This window comes from Pleurodeles waltl, chromosome 12 (assembly GCF_031143425.1).
Source record: "Pleurodeles waltl isolate 20211129_DDA chromosome 12, aPleWal1.hap1.20221129, whole genome shotgun sequence".
Taxonomy (NCBI): Eukaryota; Metazoa; Chordata; class Amphibia; order Caudata; family Salamandridae; genus Pleurodeles; species Pleurodeles waltl.
Window position 1 is genome coordinate 249401754 of NC_090451.1, and position 18584 is coordinate 249420337.

Consider the following 18584-nt stretch of genomic DNA (forward strand, 5'->3'; position numbering starts at 1 on the left):
TAGCATGGAGCCTCCTTTTTTGGAACTGTACATCTCTTATGTTCTAGTTTGTGAGACTGCCATGGTTATCACATTTATAACTGCTAACAGGGTAGAGTTGATTAACATAAGTACTGTTTTAGTATTTGTGTCCATGTGGGTATATAATCCGTTGCCAAGTTTGAACCCCTTAGTTGTGTATGCTAAATGTCCTCTAATAATTTTGCATCATATTTGTTTTGTTTAATAAGACGCTTACTGAATTCACGTGCTGGTTCACTTTGTTGATCCTTGGTGAGGGGCTGAACATTGTAGGTGGATAAGGCTGTACTCCATTGGTTTGTCGGCTATGTCCTTCAAAGTCTCTCACTTGTTGGTGTAGTGAATTAGCACCACAGCCTCAGTGGTCCAGTGATGAAGGATTGCTGGGGTTGAGTTGATGGCCATTGAGTTTGCAAGGGCAAATGTTGACATTGGGTCTTCCACTGTATCCACTGGCTTCAAAGTTGAAGACAGCTCAATTATTGTGTTATCATTTCCCTTATGATGATGTGTCGGGCCGTGGTTGGGGCCCCTTGTGTTCGGAGGCAGCTTGTGGGTGAATGAGGTGAGTGTTAAAAAGCGGAGTCGTGAGCGAGGTAAATGACAGGCATGCCCCCGGTAGAAGCCGCTCCAGCTTCTAAGCTGGCAGCTTCTGCACTCTGACTGGTACTGTCTGTTAATGCCTATCACAGTCCTCAAGTTTCAGCGCAGCTTTGCCCTCACCTTCGCTTGCTCTCTTCACTTGCTTTCTTTTATTGACGGCCATCTTGGCATCCTTGGCTTCAAACCTCTGTTCCCATTCCACAACCTGCCCCCATTCAAATCCTTGAGCCATTCCAAAGCCCACCCACAATTTCTCCTGCTGATCTAATTCCACCACCTCCCCTCACTGTGCAGCCTGTCCCAAAATCACCCCATACACTAAAACACTCCAATACCTAAAAACCTCACCATTCCAGTTGTAATTCCTCAGAGCCTCCTGGTCCTGCTCTTCTCTATAAAAATAAAAATAAAAATCTTGAAAACCCCACTCAATCCCTAAAAGTAGGTTTCCTGAAGACCAGAGAGCCTCATAAGGAGGACACTACTAGCATGATATAGAGGCAAGATGAAGGCCTCGACCCCAAAATGTAGACAGCAATACAGCACTATTTTTACTTCGGTAACCCTGGATTTTCATTGCAATTGTATTTTAAAGACTTTAATCAACAGAGAGAAAGAACATTTTGAGTTTCTTTTTATTTCATTTTATAAAATGTTAGAGTTGAATTGTTTGCATCTGGTCTGTTGTTTACTTGCAGATATAGTTAGTTTTTTTTAAATGTTAGAATGTTTTCCATAAGTGATTGAATATTCCATTATGTTGATCATGTTAACCATTCACTTCCATTTGCAAGTCTTGTGATTTCTTGTTTCTTATATTGTCAAAGATGTAGTTCATTCCCCTTCCCATGTATGTCAAAAGAAGTGGGAGTATTGTTGTGAGGGTCTAGTGTGTGTTGCATTCAGAGTGGGAATGTGCATGACTACATTTAACTTTATTATTTTTGTGATTAAATGTATGAATACCCTCGGATATGGGGGTTCACTTATAGTCCATGAAATATATTATGTATGCCTACACCTAGGTTATGCATATGAGTGAAATGTCTGGCATGTGAGTGTGTGTCCTGATCTTGGTATTATCAGTCACATTTAAAGATATAACATATCAATGATTGGGTTGAGGACATATGAACAAAGATGACATGTTTAAATCATGTGATTGTGGTATATGGGGTAAATAGGTAAAGTGAGATCAAAGATAATCTCAAAATAGTTGTGAGATTTATTTAAAATACTCAAAGTTCCAGATTTTAATAATATTAATTCATATAGTAAAAAATGCAACACAGTTTATAGAGTATTGCCTATATGCTTGTCTAACCATTTTGTTTTATATAAAATATGCATTCACTTACTGACTTGAGACATGGGTGGCAGTAAAAATGTATTAGGTGAGGATTTAATATGGATATGTAGTGGGAGACATCTGCCCAGTCAGGTAGACAAGATAAATTGCTGTTTGTTATAGTTTCATGTATATTACATTTATTTTAGTGTCTTTGGATGTTACTATAGTGCATTCACAATACTTTGAAAAGTTATACTTTCCTTCTCTTTTGTTGTGCATTGTGTTATTGTGCATCCGCAACTGATAGAGTCCCACAGCACGGATAAGTAGGGACATGTTATAGGTTTTATGGCTGTTGTGGCTAGGGTTTGGCTATTGATGCTCTTTTCTACAGCACAGGTGTGTGAGATGAACCGCCATGTGTCCATCAATGGAAAATATACTTTAAATAAGGCAGTCAGAGTAGTGGCATTATGTTGCTCCCTCTGTTGCGTTTATGGTACATTGCTGTCACAACAACAAGGACAATATGGTGGAGGCTGTAGATGGTAGATGCACTTTCATCCATAAATCCTCCATACTCTAAATCTGAGGGACAGACCTCCATTTCAGTGGACAGGTACACAGATCCACATTCACTGAACTCTAAAGCAGGCTCTTATATTTAAAGATAGTTCATAGACAGGAAACTCCAGATTTTGAGCAGAGGCTGTAGACAGCTGTGTTTAACTATGTGGCATTTAGGCCTAGATCACATTTTCCAAGCTTTTGCTAGGAATGTCCTTCAGACTTAAACTCAAACTCTGTATATTCCCTTCTGTTGCATTGTAATTTATAGAACACTAACTCTGTTAAGTTACTGGAAAAGCTGACAGCAGGTAGCATGCTACTCTAGTGGTTAATCCAGTTGTTATTGGTTATTGCTGGTTATGTGGGTTAGTCTGTGCTCTCATGGAAACCCTCTTGTACTTTTACTCCCTTTTCTTTGTGGTTATTGAATGACTAGGTGTAAAAAATGACAGTGTGTTCATACTTATTGATCGGTTGCAAGAATATGATTTCAAAGAAGGAGAGTGTAGAAAATCTGCCTTTTCTGCATAGTTACCCCAGATTTTTGGGCTTTTCTGAACTCTATTATTGTTGGCCTTAGAATTATCTTCATTGTTACCCATGCTAAACAAGAGTAAAGCATGTGTGCTCCCATTTTAAACATGGTGAAATTGGCTTCCCCTCACTGAATTTCTTAATTTGTCATAGCATATGGTCTAAAACATGTACAGAGGGCCTGGGAGTTAAATGCCACTGCAGCAGATATTAGACTAGACAGAGAGTGGGCCTAGAAATATGGCTTCAGAATGACTATGCATAGCTTGACTGCAGCATTCTAAACACATACTACCAAACCTGTCAAAGTAACCCTTTCTGACAGCCAGCAAACTCTGTTTTTAAATATTACTAAGTCTAGTACATCTTGTTGCTCACAAGGTAGGTTTCTGATACTTAAACGTGGAACACGTGCAAAATCTAAGTTGACATGTTCTTCAAGTAATCAGCTCTTTTCTATAGCTTAACAATCTGAATTCCCAACTATCCTAATTAAACATTATACATAACATGCAAAACAAAACAATTACAAATGTAAACCAGCATGCTAGGTCATTAAATTTGAAGCTTAAACAGTTAATATGAGCATCAATTAGACCTAAGCCACAGGGGTGTAATCAATGATGAAGCAGTTGCAGTGTTAGACTAATTATAGGGGAACTTCACGTAGTGTTTTAACAAAATGGTAAGACTGCATTACTTGTTAGGAGAGGTCTTTTCACATTTTCCATGTTATTGAAATCTCCTGAATCTAAACGTTTATGGCCTGGTGCACAAAGATTTTTATGAGTAGATGTGTCTTACTCTTGTCTGCAATGTGGATTATACCTGAATATCAAAACTTGTTTCAGAAACACTTTTCTGTAAATGTTTGTGTCTCACTCCAGACAGAGGAATGGTTTACCCATTATTTTCCAGGGCTAATATGTAATTATTCATAGAAAACAATATTTCCTAATTCAGAAAGATCTATTCCATGAGTGTGCAAGTGTTATTCTTACACCTACCTAATAGATAATGCTCTGCGAGTCATGTCTACAAACGTAGACTATGCATCCTATACTCTCAAGACAATAACAGTACAACAGTCATGTGGGTTTTTAATATGAGCATATTCTGTAGCTGAACCGGAGCTTGGAAAAGGCGATGGGACTAATGTTTGTAAATAGACTAACCAGTGGCATTTTCTCATGGCAGCATTCCAATTCATTGTTTTGTCCCCATTGTGCCACTTTAGACAGTGGTCTACCTAATGCAGATCAATACTGATGCTGTTCCTCATGGAAAGAGTCCATCGCAAACCTTGGTCACCTCACACCTCCACCCTGCAATTCATTTTTTTCTAGTTGGTAAATTTGAGATCTATCCCTCTGAATCTCACTAAGGTACGTCCAGTCCAAAAGTAAAACACTAATGAACAGTGTTGCAGAGTTAATGCAGAAAGCACAGTTTCTTGGAAACCAGGTACATAGCTTCATTCTGCATACAGACACAGAGTGGACTCTGAAAAATGTCCTTTTGGGTTTGTAAACTGCGAACAATTGACCAATATACAATTGGTTAAGTAAGTGCAGGGCTTTGATTTTATGAGAAAATGGGCGAATTGCAGGTGCATCTCTTCCGCTTGGGCGGAGGAGCATCGCCGCTTAGCCAGCAGCTGCAAACAATTTACCAAAAAACGACAATAAAACTATGTTTAGTATTGTTTTTTGGTAAAAGGGATGGGGACACAGGCTGTGACGAGCACTGAGAGGGAGTGCGCATGTATGTTTACCCAGCCAAACATACATGCGCAGTGTGCTCTCTCCAGCCTGGCACTGTGTTGCTGGGCTGAAGAAAGTAGGCCCAGGTTCCTAGTCTGCCTGGGCGCGCCCTGGCTGGGCGCTCCCAGACAATCCTAATGCTGCTCTGAGCAGTGTCAGGATTGGCCGCAGAGCAGGCTGGGAGCCTGTCCATGCAGGAGAGGAGTGGAGGCGGCACAGGTACGTTTTTCTTTTAAATTATTTCCCCCCACATGCCCTCACCCACGCGCGCACCACCCCTTTTTAGTATTGCAAGCCACTCCTGGCAAATTGTATTGGCCTTTTCTCCTGCCAATTTATTTGCTTCCATAATGTACATTGGTAGAAATGTATTTTCTGGTAAAGAAGGCAAATATATTTCACTAAAAGTGTGCATGGTTAAAATATTTAGGGCCAGATTAACAAGGCCCTAGTGCCACCGGAGTATCACTTTTTGCAGCGCTCCGGCGGTGCTAACCACCTCTCCATATTTACAAGGAGGTGTAAGGCCACTTTTGTGGCTTTACGTCTCCTTGTAAATTTGGGCCTCTCTGATGCCGTTTTCTGCATCAGAGAGGCATGCAATGGGTGTTGCAGTGGGCATTCTTGCTTTTGATGCTGCCCCAGATTTACAAGAATTTGTAAATCTGAGGCAGCGCCAAAATCTAATCCCACCCCAGGGGTGGCGTTTGCGTGGCACAGTAAGGAGGAATACTTTTATTCCTCCTCATTTTTGCTGTTTCTATGTGTGCTGCATTCTGCAGCATACATAGAAGAAGCAAAATGCCATGGATGATTGTTTATGTGCAGGAAGGGACACCTTCCTGCACATAAATAATCACACCCCTCAACGCAGACACCCTTGCACTATGGTGCAATGATGCCTGCGTTGGCACAGGCTATTTAATTTAGCACCAGCGCAGGGGAAACACAGGGGTGCGCTGTAATCTTGTAAATACAGTGCATTCCTGAGTTTCAAAAGTAGCGTAGCACTGCTAATTTTGGTCCAGCATCTCACTGCGCCAGTTTCTTGTAAATCTGGCCCTTAGTGTACCTTGTCAATGCATGACAGTCCTATCACACATTCCCTTAAAGTTTATATCTACTTTTGTGGCAGTCCTGTGCCTTCAGGAACCTTTCCTAGTTTGTGTATGTTTACTGAAATAGGGAGGTTATTAAAGATAGCAAGCACTGTACGTGATTTCCAAACTGCAGCATTCCATAAAATGAAGACCCTACACCATTGGTGCAACATTAGAGGTGCAGCGGGGCCCCGAGCTCCAGAGGGCCCCCTCAGCAATGTTCACTGACTGTGTCTGGGACCAATTAGTTTGCACTTGTGCACAGTCACACGCAGCACATTGGCTGGCACTATGCACTGACGGCAGGCCCCTGGCCTGAGGGCTCCAGTGGGGTGTGCTCAATATTCTTTGCAGAGGGGCCCTCAATGTACTTTGCAGGAGGCCCCATCAAGTTTCATTATGCCACTGACTGACACAATTCTTAAAGATTTTGGCCTTTAACTATGTGAAAACCCTTCTAATCAATATACTTTGCTTACCTTGTATCGTTTTTGCAAATGACTTTTCCCAAGCGTACATTTTAATTAATTTTATGCAAGTTAAGACTTCATTCATGGTTCGCACACGCCGATCAGTCACGTCAATGGCTTTTGTTCGGAACAATAGAGTAAGCTTCGCCATGAGCATCTGAAAAAAATAAATCATTAGTTAGTTCTTTGAGGTTTCATGGTCCTATCACATGAAATTGTAACTGTACATGATCTGTTTGTTCGACTTGATGGAATAAAAATGCAAACAGTCCTGATTTGTACCTAGCTAGTGAGTGAAGGCTTTATCTCGATCCTCTCCAGAAGGGCATAGACAAAATACCACATAAAAGAAACAATGGTAAAAAATGCTACTAAATACTTTGTCTTAAAGCCTAGTTTATGAAATATACTAGATATGATAGGACCCTAGACTTTGTCGTAGTGAAGAAGAATCAACACAAGGTGCCAAAATGGAAGGTACTATTAAAAGGGCAGCTTTTAGTATGACATTTTATATAAAGACCTAAAGCCATTTCCATTATTCCTAGTCTTTCCCTTAGTATGTAAAACACAATAGTCAGGTCAGTATCCATAGATCATAAAGCACCATCCCTGGGCCAGAATCCACAATTCACAAAACACCATCCTCAGAACAGCATCCATAATTCATAAAGCACAATCCCTAAGTCAGTATCCAAAATTGTTAAAGCACCATCCCCAGTCCACAATGCGTATTTCACATCAGTATGCACAATTTACAAAGTCCCATCCCTGCACAATTGTCCACAATTCATAAAAGCACTTTCCCAGGCTCAGTAACAACAATTCCCCAAAATACTAAGCTTCACAGACAAGTGATCTTCCATCAGGTCAGTGTCCATAATTCAGTAGCAGCATCTCTGCCCAGAATCCGCAATTCATAAAGCACCATCCTCATTTCTACTTTTACCTAGTCTCACACGACTAGATGCCCATAGTTGGAGGTTTGAACTTTTAGGTGCAAGTTTTTAATAAAAAATAATAATAATAATCAGTTCTCCAGTTTGGTATTTTTCTTGTTGTGTTTTCACTTTATTACTGTTTGTGTGCTGCATAAATACTTTACACAATGCCTCTAAGTTAAGCCTGACTGTGTTTTGTGCCAAGTTATCCAGTGTTAAGCACAGGTTAATTTTGTGACTTTTTGCGGTTCACCCAGCTAGGGACTGTGACTGTTGCTTGACCAGGGTTCACACCCCAGTCAACCAACAACTCAATTTCTTACACTCAGTGTTTAAAGTATAGTAGCTGGGACTGTTTAGCTCCAGTATGAAAAGCTACATCAGCAGCCCATTTCCCACTCTTCCTAAAGCACCATCCCACAATGCCTGAGCAGGAAAGAACTATAATTTGACAGTATCTATGAAACAAATGTATGTAGAGCACAATCCTTGGGGTAATATCTAATCCTAATGTGCGCAAAGTACTCCTTTGAGGCCAGCATCAATCACACCATATAAAGCACTATACTAATGCCAGTGTTTGTAAAGCCCCAATATGTACATAAAGCATTATCCCCTGACCAGTAACCACAAAAACAGTGCATTTAACACAATAACCCCAGATTAGTATCAATAATGGTCAATCATATGGGTTAACAGGGCCAAGGCAGCACCTAAGATGTATGTGCAAAACTCCAGCATGCTGAGCACCATCCTCTGACCATTATCTGCAATTTCTCTGGATGTGAAGCACAATTAGTCAGTTAGTGAAGAATTGTAGAAAAGTCACATTTTCTGCATGGTCACTCCAGACATTTAATCTTTTTCTGAACTTTATTTTTACTAGTATTAGGACTCTGTGCCCTGTCACACTGCTAATCAGTGCCAACATGAGTGTTCTTGCCCTAAAATAATTTTGGTAAAAATTATTTCACCCAATTGATTTATTTAACTTTCCTGGAAGGCCATAGTAAATGCCGCACGAAATGCACCTATGGGATGAGATGTCATATGTGCACTGCAGGGTATATTTACACCACCCACATATATAATAAACATACACTGCTGCCAGGATCACCACTGTCCTCTGGCTAGAACATAGTTTAAATACACTGCAGAAACACATTGCCAGGAAACGTTCCTTTGCCATGTAGGGAAAACTATTCTTTTATATTAATAAGATCACCATTTAAGTGTAATTTGTAATCCAATAAAACAGGGTGCCTATTACATAAAATGTGGCACGCTATGTATTTAAAGAGTATGCCTTCACAGTGACAGTAGGCCTAAAAGCTGTTTACTGTGTAGGACCAGCTACATTTTCAATAGGATAGGCCTCGGTGTGATTAAAATATTGAGTTTCGTATCACTCTCTAGAAAAATGCTAGTAAAGTCCTTCAAAGCGGTTTCTTACTTAATTTTCAAAATCTGATTCAATGGTGAAATCTTTTTTTTATAACTTGAATTGAAAGTTAGCATTGTAAAAATGTACTTTATGTTGACTGAACCAGAGGTGGAACACCATTCTTTGGTTGGGAGTGTTACCATACCTGGCTCAGAAGACATAGGCCCGCCTCGGAGCCCAGGTTTTGTAGAGCTTACATTTAGCCTCCATTTTAGCTTTCCTTTGTAACTTAGCTTCTATTTCTAATGGTCGTTTAACATGTTTTTCAATAATATGAGAATGCGCCACACACACATTTATTCTTGGTAGGCATTGTCGTCCTGTAGACTCCAAATTAGTTCCAGGGTTGTACAATTACAACACAATGCCCTTGTTATTTTGTGCTCATAGAATAGGACTCTTTTTCCCTAAACTAACTAAAGACACTGTTCTGCATCTCTGGCACAGTACGATAAGGATGATGTTTTTGATTGTTTAAACAGCATGCGTGCTGATCTCGGTGAGAGGCACTTCATGCCAAGATTATCATGGAACTGCTGTGAGTTGCGACTGACATGCAGCCCAGCAGGCATTGACCTTCACCCTGAGCAGGAAGATATCCATGCAGAAAAGTGTTCAGGCCTGCACACTTAGACGGATGCATTTGTTAATGCACTAAAGGCTGGTTAGATCATTCAATTCCATTTTTGTGCTTTCACCATTTTAATACTTCTTATTACAATAATTTATCTCATCTGCTTAGTAATCGCAGCACATGTTTTATTTACAAGGATAAGATTTTTCAATAAATATTTAAAAACTTATTTTTGTATCTTTTATTTGTGACACCTTGAGCATGCAAAAGTGATAATCAAAGGAGGTTATGTCTGACCCCCAAATTCCTTGGGAATCAGAGTGGTCATGTTCGTGGTTACTGACAACTTCTACTAACCTGAAAGTTTAGGGCTTTTAGATGTGGTACTGTCAGCTAGCCTAATAAACCAATATTTACTGATAGTATAAGTAGACACAGTCTCTATAATGTGAACATTTTGTTATCCTAATACACCATCCTACTAAATTCGTAGCACCCGTATAACATGGTGACACCATAGTTTTAGGTTGGATACCTATTAATAGGTCTCCTGAGTAGTTTTCTTGCGTGTGCAATAGGTTCCTTTTTCATCTTTATATGGAGACGTCAACGGTAATGAAGATTTAGGTCGGTAGGTTGATCAAGCTTGATTTTTTAAGGACTGCCCCCATATTTGGTTTACTTTCTTTGAATTTGATTAATTAAATATGGCGCAATGAGTGGTTACTGCTGTTAATTGCAGACAAGCAATCACTAATTATTTAAATAACTACAGGCTTGCCAATGGCAGTGGAGATGTTACCTTCGTGGCTAAGGAATGCAAAGCTTATAAATCTGAAGTTTTTTATTCCTGGGTTGATTTTCCTGCAGTTGATGCCACTTCACAAACGTTTCACACATGGACTGTGGCTGCAGTTCTGGTTCTACATAGACCTTATAAATATTTATAAATGCCTTTGACTTACCAGGAACATCACATGCAGTTCAAAATGTAAGACTGGGTCTTCTCAGTAATGAAGGGGCAACCTGGCCAGTCTTAGCAGGCTATATGCCTTATCCACATTCAGATAATTTAAACCAGTGTGAAATACTTGCTCTATTAAACCATTTGGTTAGGCTGTATCGATGTCTGAGGCAGTACATTATGCGTTCATTAACAACTGCCTCAGCCAAGGCTCTTCGAACTGGGCAGGTGCAGTTAGCTTGCCCGCTATTAGTCCAGTTACTATTAATGACATTATGGGTAAAATCCCTATCAAACCTGATGAAATTCCATTTTGGATTGCACAGAAACAAATCAGCTTGAAGCAGTTTCCCCATATGTGACCCCAAGATAAATTTTGAATTCTAACTATGCGTTTTCCACTTGGAATGGTTTTCCCTGTTGAGGAGTTGAGGAGTGTAATACAAGGGGCACTGTATTTGCTACCATTTACACTACTATGCATAGAACACCATGAGTTGCAGTTTTACCTGAAGTCCTTAAACAGATTCAGGCTGAACATGGAGTGAATCCTGCCCTTGATTTGGGGATGAAACTCATTGGCAACTTTGTCACAGTGTCCTCAATACTTTTAAGTAATATCAAACGGGAGGCAGCTTCTTTGGCAGCACGCCAACGACTTGTGTTGGTTCCTGTTGTGGATCAGGAAAGCGAGCTACCTAAAATAATTTCTGAAACCTATATATCAATAGGCAGTGATAGTTTGGGAGCCCAGCCTAACCAGCTACAACTTCAAGGAAAATCTGATGTTGATAATGCTAAGCAGACATATGTATCTTCTAGAAAGTGCCTGGATAAAAATCAAGATAGAGGTAAAATGGATACACAGACTGGATTTCCTCAACTGGGGTCTTCCGAAAACCGTAACAATCTAAATAACTGTGTTACAATTAAACAGCCTGATAGGTATCTGTCTTCTTATATATTTCCTTCTTGTTCCTTTCAGGACTCCACAGACAAGTAGTCAGCGAGAGGGGGATGAGGCAACTGCAGACAGGAAAAGTATGTGCAATGAAAACAAACTCACAGAGCTCCTCTGATCTCATCATAAAAAAGAGAAACTTCTACAGAAAAAGCACAATTTAAACAAAGAATGTTGCAGGAATTCAACTAAATATGCCACAAATACTCAGAACTCTTCTTCTGAACAAGACGTGGGTAAGAACTCTTCTCGATAGGGCAGCAGTGGTCACAATAGTTCACAAGACTCTTCAAAAGTATCTGGTGGCGAGACTGACTAATGACTATGTACAGGTTGAATCTCCAGATCAGTGGCTAAGCCCGCCTGATAGACTTTATGATTTGGATATAGAAATGGAGGGTTATATACCATGCATTATTAAAGTAATATTCTGGAAAAATTTAACTAATGAATACGACATTCTCTTGGCTGAGACAGATAGGCCGTCAGAGTTTGTTAGTCTCAAAAAGGGAAGATATAATACTGCCTTCCTTTTCTGTTCTTGTTCCCAAGGACGCTAAAGCAGCATGTGCTGCAGAATGGGCTCTTGCACAGGCCTCAGCTTCGTATTGCATTCAGGTGGGTTGGGAAAAATATCATATTATACCTTTAAGGTCTAGCCAGCGGGTGCAGGCACAATACCCCATTAAACATGAAGCTAAGCACTCTGTTAGGGAGATTCTATCACAATGAGAATAGCACAGTGTGATCGAACCTTGTGTCTCCCCTATAAATAATCCATTAGTTCCTCTGATTAAACTTGATCATTCCTATTGTTTGGTATTAGACTACAGACATTTAAAATAGTCACACACAGACTTTTGCTGTACAAAATTCACACAGCACATGCTTAATAGTTAACATTGTCCGTAAAAAATATAAAACTACATTGGATATTTTCAATGGCTTTTTCTATAAAAATATAGCACCTGAAAGCTACAATTTGACAGGATTTACAGCGCTACAGGGTTATGAGAACAGCCCAGGTCTGTGTGCTGCCCAAGTGATATAAAAAAAAAAGGCTCCGATGCGAAGTCTTACGTTGATGATATTTATCTCACAGATGATGACCTAAACTTGCATTTGGCCAGAGGGGTATATAATTCTGGGATTCGGTGACCATGGCTATAAATCCAATTTCCAAAATCTAAAATCACCTTTCTCAGTGTTTTATCTTTGGGATATGAATTATCAAATGAAGGCAAAAGCCTAGTACCACATTTCTTGGGGAAATGTGCTCTTTTGCAATCACCTTTTACCATAAAAAAGCTTCAATCACTTTTGGGCTTTCTGAATTTTGTTAGAACTTACATACCAGATTATGTGCAATAGTTTAAATCGTTGAACGATTTAAGGTCTCCGAATTTATTCTAATAAACCTTGGACTACAGCATGTGCTACTATTCTCAGAAACTTACATCCAGACATGTTTGAGTCTAAACACTTACATACTAGTATTACCACTACTAATTTAGTGATCCGCATTATTGTCGGTTTCAGCGAAGCACGAGCCCACTGTTCCTTTTCCATGGACAGCTGGGTTCTATTGAGGTACTAGTCCCTCCCCCTAAATTTTAATACCATCATTTGATTGGTTCCCTTGCACATACTGACCTTTATCTGACATTGCCGCCACCCCCTCTTCACTTCCAGGATGGCGGCTGTCGGGTAGGTGTTCGCGGAGGGACTGCGCTTGAATATTTAAGTATACTGTGTAAGGGATCTGATTTGTGGCGCTATACTGCTAGACTTGGCGTCAGGTACACCATCCTGATATATTCGGCAGTATTGACGCCGATACATTTATTTTTCTATTTTCTTCGGGTGCCCCCTACGGCCCTAGATATAATTGAGTCATGGATTAGCCCCTCTGTGCTTCTGGACTCCACCTGACATTTCTGCCGTTCCTTCCCAGGATGGCAGCCATCGAATGGGTCCTCAGCATGGGACCTCGCCAAACATAATAGCACAGTATCAGCTGTAGTTGACTTGCGGTGCGTTACATTGTTATATTTAACTATGTGAATTATACCACTTTTTAATTGACTACACCAAATTATCCTATGACCGCCATTCCTGAAATATATTTAAATCATAGTGACACGGATGATTGTTATCGATAGCATCTGTTAATAATGATGCACGCGAAACTGAGTGATCGCATGACAAGAGTTGTTCCTGGCACGTGAGTCCCGACATGCTTCTTTGTTATGTCCTGAATCTCTAGGCCATACACACTAAAATCAGGCTAACATGATCAAGGATAGCACCAGCATTAGCTACGCTTACCAGTCCCCTTGCCAGCATGACTATTAATCTTTATGACTATCAGTAGTTTTCATTAAAAATGCGCCTTTATTCTATGTCTTCTGTGGAAGAAGGGAGATTAAAAAAACAAAATATATATATATATATATATATATATATATATATATATATATATATGAATAAATCCAAATGCTCGAAATAGAACTTAATCGGCCCAAGAGGGGTGGTGCGAGAACCGGCACGAGCAAGTCGGTAATTCATAAATCAAAAATAAGAAGGTAATACTCGCACACTCAGGACTCCAGGGAAAGCAAAAATTTGTTTAATACAAACACAACGCGTTTCAGCTGACACAGCAGCCTTGGTCACGTGATAAATACCACCACTAAGCCTCCATTAAATACTGTCTCTTCATGGACATAGAAATGAGACAATGGACAAGTGATTCAAATACGAACCCATACAACATAACCTCCTAGCATATACAGATCTTCATATCATAAATAACCAACTCTAATTTATATTACTACACTTTGGCTTGTCAATATGTGTTGCCTTTAAAAAAGGAAGAAAACGAAAAACAATGTAATTTGATTAAGTTAATATTCCCGGGACCATCAAACTAAATAGTAAAATACTATAGATAAGGTCGTCATAAGAATAAAAACAAACTATACATCATCAGACACTATAAATCAGTATTCCTATGTAAATGGCTACAAAAATAATCATCATTATATTGCTGTAATCAAAATATTCTTATCTGAAAACTCTGAAAGGAGGATCACCCAACACTAACGTGACAAATAGAGAGAATGATGACAATAGATTTCCATCCGACATATCACATCTGAAAGAAGAATTACATATATTTATAAATAAATATAAATAGATAGATAAATAAATATCTCAATAAATACAATAATCAATAAATACCTAATACCAACACTATAAATCCAATCAATATTTAGGAAAAACCCATTGTTATCATATACAAATAAATTTTACTTTCAATAAATTCTAACAATTAGGTAAAAAGTCAGAACAGCTTATACCAATTCATATTATCCTGTCAAAATCTGTAAGTCCTACTAGTTGTCATATAAATGAGTGTTTAATTCCTCACCCATATTCAACCCATTCGGGGTCTTAGTCTCCAATTCTATAATGTATTTAGACTCTTTTTTCCTCAATATCAGTTCTCTATTGTCTCCCCTATAACATGGAGAAACATGTTCAATACCAAAGTAAGATAACTTAGTCCAGTCAGAATTGTGTCTTTCCTTAAAGTGCCTCGCTACGGGATAATGCTCATCATTGGTTGTAATCGCATGCATATATTCTAAAATAAGTTTCTTGACATTATGTTTGGTACTGCCAACATACCATCTTAGACATGGGCATTCTAATATATAAATCACAAATGGTGTACAGCACGTTATAAATTGATTAATGTGTCTCACCTTCCCCGGTTGGCATACAGCATATTGCTTCCTCATGATGCTATTGCGACAAGCCTTGCAATGTACACAAGGAAAGAAACCTTGTAATTTATGTTGTCTCAATTGAGGAATTGTAGTTATATCATTCGATCTTAACATATCATGTAAACTACGTCCTCTCCTATAAGTAATCTGCAGTCTTTGTTGTATTATATCTCCAATGACAGGATCACTCTTCAAGATTTTCAAATTTTTTGAAATATTATTAATGTGTCTCGTATCCTCATTATATGTCATGAAAAGTCTAGTCCCTTCCTCATCATCCTTTTCTGATTTGATAGTGTTATCAAATAGGGTATCAGATCTTTTTATCCCCTTTGTCTTATCAATTGCTTTTTTGATTACCCATTCGGGATAACCCCGCTGTTTAAATCTCTTAGTCATTTCTACTTGTTCCACTTCAAAAGCTTCATCAGTACTACTAATTCTTTTAGCTAGTAATAGTTCTCCATAAGGGATACTCCATTTTAAACTATCTGGATGACCACTGGAAGCATGTAATAAACTGTTACCTGCAGTACTCCTGCGAAACAGTTCAGTGGTGATCTTGTCTTCTCTGATCTTTATCAGAACATCCAAAAATTCAATTGAAGCTCTACTTATATTGTAAGTCAGACCAATATTCAAATCATTATCACTTAATTCACCAATGAACTGTATGGCCTCTTCTTCCGTCCCATTCCAGATAATGAAAAGGTCATCAATGTATCTCAACCACAAAATTGCCTGGCTAGCTCCTTAAAAATGGTCTCTTCCCACCAGCCTAAAAACAGGCAGGCAAAACTGGGAGCGAAACATGTACCCATCGCTGTCCCAAGGATCTGTTGATATAGGATCCCATTAAACAGGAAAAAGTTATTAGTCAGACAATACCTTATCATGTCCATTATCATATCCATATGGGCTAGGTATTTTAAAGATCTAGTACGTAGAAAGTGTCTACAGGCAGCAATACCCTTATCATGATCAATAACAGTATATAGAGAATTAACATCTAATGTCAAAAGTAGTAAATCATCTTCCCATACAATACCTTCCAATTTTCCCAGGAAGTCCTTGGTATCCCGGACATATGATGGCAAGTTAACAACAAATTCTCTCAAAAAATGATCTACATATTTAGAAACATTTTCCAATACACTGCAACAGAAGGATACAATGGGTCTACCTGGGGGATTGGTTTCACTTTTGTGGATTTTAGGGAGGATATAAAACACTGGTAATTTAGGAAAATCTCTTTTAAGGAAGCAATATTCTTCCCATAACAGTAAACCTTTATCTTTCCATTCCAACAATAGTTGCCAAATTTCTGTGACACTCTTTGTATATGCCTCTTTGTTAGTAACCTTATAAAACCATGTATTGTTAATTTGACGCACAGCCTCATCAATGTATTTCTGCTTGTCCATAAGTACTATATTCTCACCCTTATCGGCGGGACAGACAACTGTTTCTTTGTCATCAGCCAACTTTTTAATCAAAACCCTCTGAGATTGTGTCAAGTTCTGATTACACCTAGGTTTGAACCATGTTTTATGTCAAAATTGAATTAAATCTTTAACCACCACATCATGAAATGTATCAGGTCCACTCGCGAGGAAGATCAAGTCTGGTCTATCCCCGCCCTGTCAATCCCACCCATCAAGAGATGGACGTCGGTCGCTATTCAGGTCAAATCCCTGACCATGGAGTTTGGACTCAGGGCGCTAAATGGCAGAACCAATTCAGACACCAACGGTAGTCACACGTACAACAAAACGAACCACTCCAGCAGAATCGATTATTGCTTATTCGATATAAGATTATGGCCTTTAGTCATCGATATGACGATCATCGAAAGGACTGAAAGTGATCACAACCCTCTCTCTGTCCACACATTAGACCTAGGTAACCCCCCAGCTATGTCTAACCCCGCAGCAGTAGCACCTGAGGGTATTAGCCTGGCCAACAATAAAAGACACCTAAAATGGGACAATATCGTGGCTCGGCCCGCACTCATCAACGCTGCCAATAACACCCTAAAATCCACACTCATGGACTTAGAGGCAGGTTCTGCAACTCCCCACCAGGAAATAAGCTCAATCCACACCTCCTGCTTTAAGGACATTGCAGCTCACTTCTCAGCACCCCCAGCCCACGACGACAAACGACCCAAAGGTAGGCACCGCTGGTTCAACAAAACGTGTCGGTCCCTAAACAAGCGCCTAGTTCAAGCCATTAAATCCAAGGACCCCACCGCCATCCGCGTAGCTAGGAAGTCATATAAATCTGCAATAAGCATAGCCAAGCGTGACCAAGATAACAAATGGTGGACAGCACTCAGCGACGCTGTGCGCGAGAGGAACTATAATCTGTTCTGGTCCCTGGCAGCGCGAGGCCCAGATACCAGTGGTTTGGACATTACAACCAACATTGCCCCAAGAGACTGGATAGTTCACTTTAGTAATCTGTACTCCCCTGATCATGATAGCCCCACCTCTGTTTGCACGGGCCCCCCCCTATTTCACTCAGCACCCACCACTGCAGCTCCCCTGTTGTTCTCCCAAAGCGATATAACCTACTATCTAAGCACTTTAAAACGCGGCAGGGCCCCTGGATCAGACTGCGTCCCAGCAGACCTATTCTCAACAGACCTAGCATCCTGGTCAAGATACCTCACCATTCTAGTTAACGCAATAGCATCTGGGGCGCCAATTCCCGACTCTTGGAAAGCGGCCATTGTTATTCCAATTTTTAAAAAGGGCGACAGATCTCTTCCCTGTAACTATAGACCTATTAGCCTAATTGACTGTGTCCAAAAAGTCTTCTGCCATTGCCTCCTTGGGAAGATCGAAGAATGGATAACTGACCACGATATCCTTAGCCCCCTCCAAGGCGGTTTCCGAAAGAAGATTTCCACCATTGATCAAGCCCTCAGATTCCTATTATTATATTGGAAAACAGTGTTCATTGGTAAAGGCAGCCTTTATGTAGCTTTTGTGGACCTCAAATCCGCTTTTGACCTAGTACCTCGCAACAAACTCTGGGTCACTCTCTCTCTGATGGGAATCCCGGAGCACATTCTTGCCATTTTGATACGACTCCATGAGGACAACTACACACAAGTCAGGTGGGGCAACAAGGGCCAACTAACTGATAGAATCCACGTTTCCCGGGGTGTGCGGCAAGGTTGCGTACTTGCCCCGACCCTCTTTTCCCTGTATATCAATGAAATTGTCCCCTCCCTCCTCAGACTGCAGGCTGACGCACCTTCACTTGGCACACAAAAAATCCCAGTCTTACTCTTTGCCGATGACACTCTTTTGATATCCAAGACCCCCAGTGGTCTAAGGAAACTCCTTGCGTGCTTTGAGCATTTCTGCTCATCTCAGGGTCTCGAAATCAACGCCTTGAAAACAAAATTAATGACTCTTAATCCCCACAGATCCTTCAAAGGGAAATTTTCTTTAGAGGGCTCCTCACTTGAGAAGGTGGGCATTTTCAGCTACCTGGGCATAACATTCACTGACAACATGTCCTGGAAGCCACACATAGGAAAA

The 18584-nt window shown here is 40.0% G+C and overlaps 1 protein-coding gene across 1 annotated transcript in view; it reads right to left on the bottom strand.

Moving 5' to 3' along the window:
- The window catches only part of LOC138268264 (ATP-binding cassette sub-family C member 12-like), a 1444059-nt gene that overhangs the window by 884953 nt on the left and 540522 nt on the right, over positions 1-18584 (bottom strand). The window contains exon 8 of the mRNA XM_069217748.1: positions 6362-6509. Within this exon, the coding sequence (XP_069073849.1) occupies positions 6362-6509 (148 nt within the window). The remainder of the gene's footprint in view (positions 1-6361; positions 6510-18584) is intronic.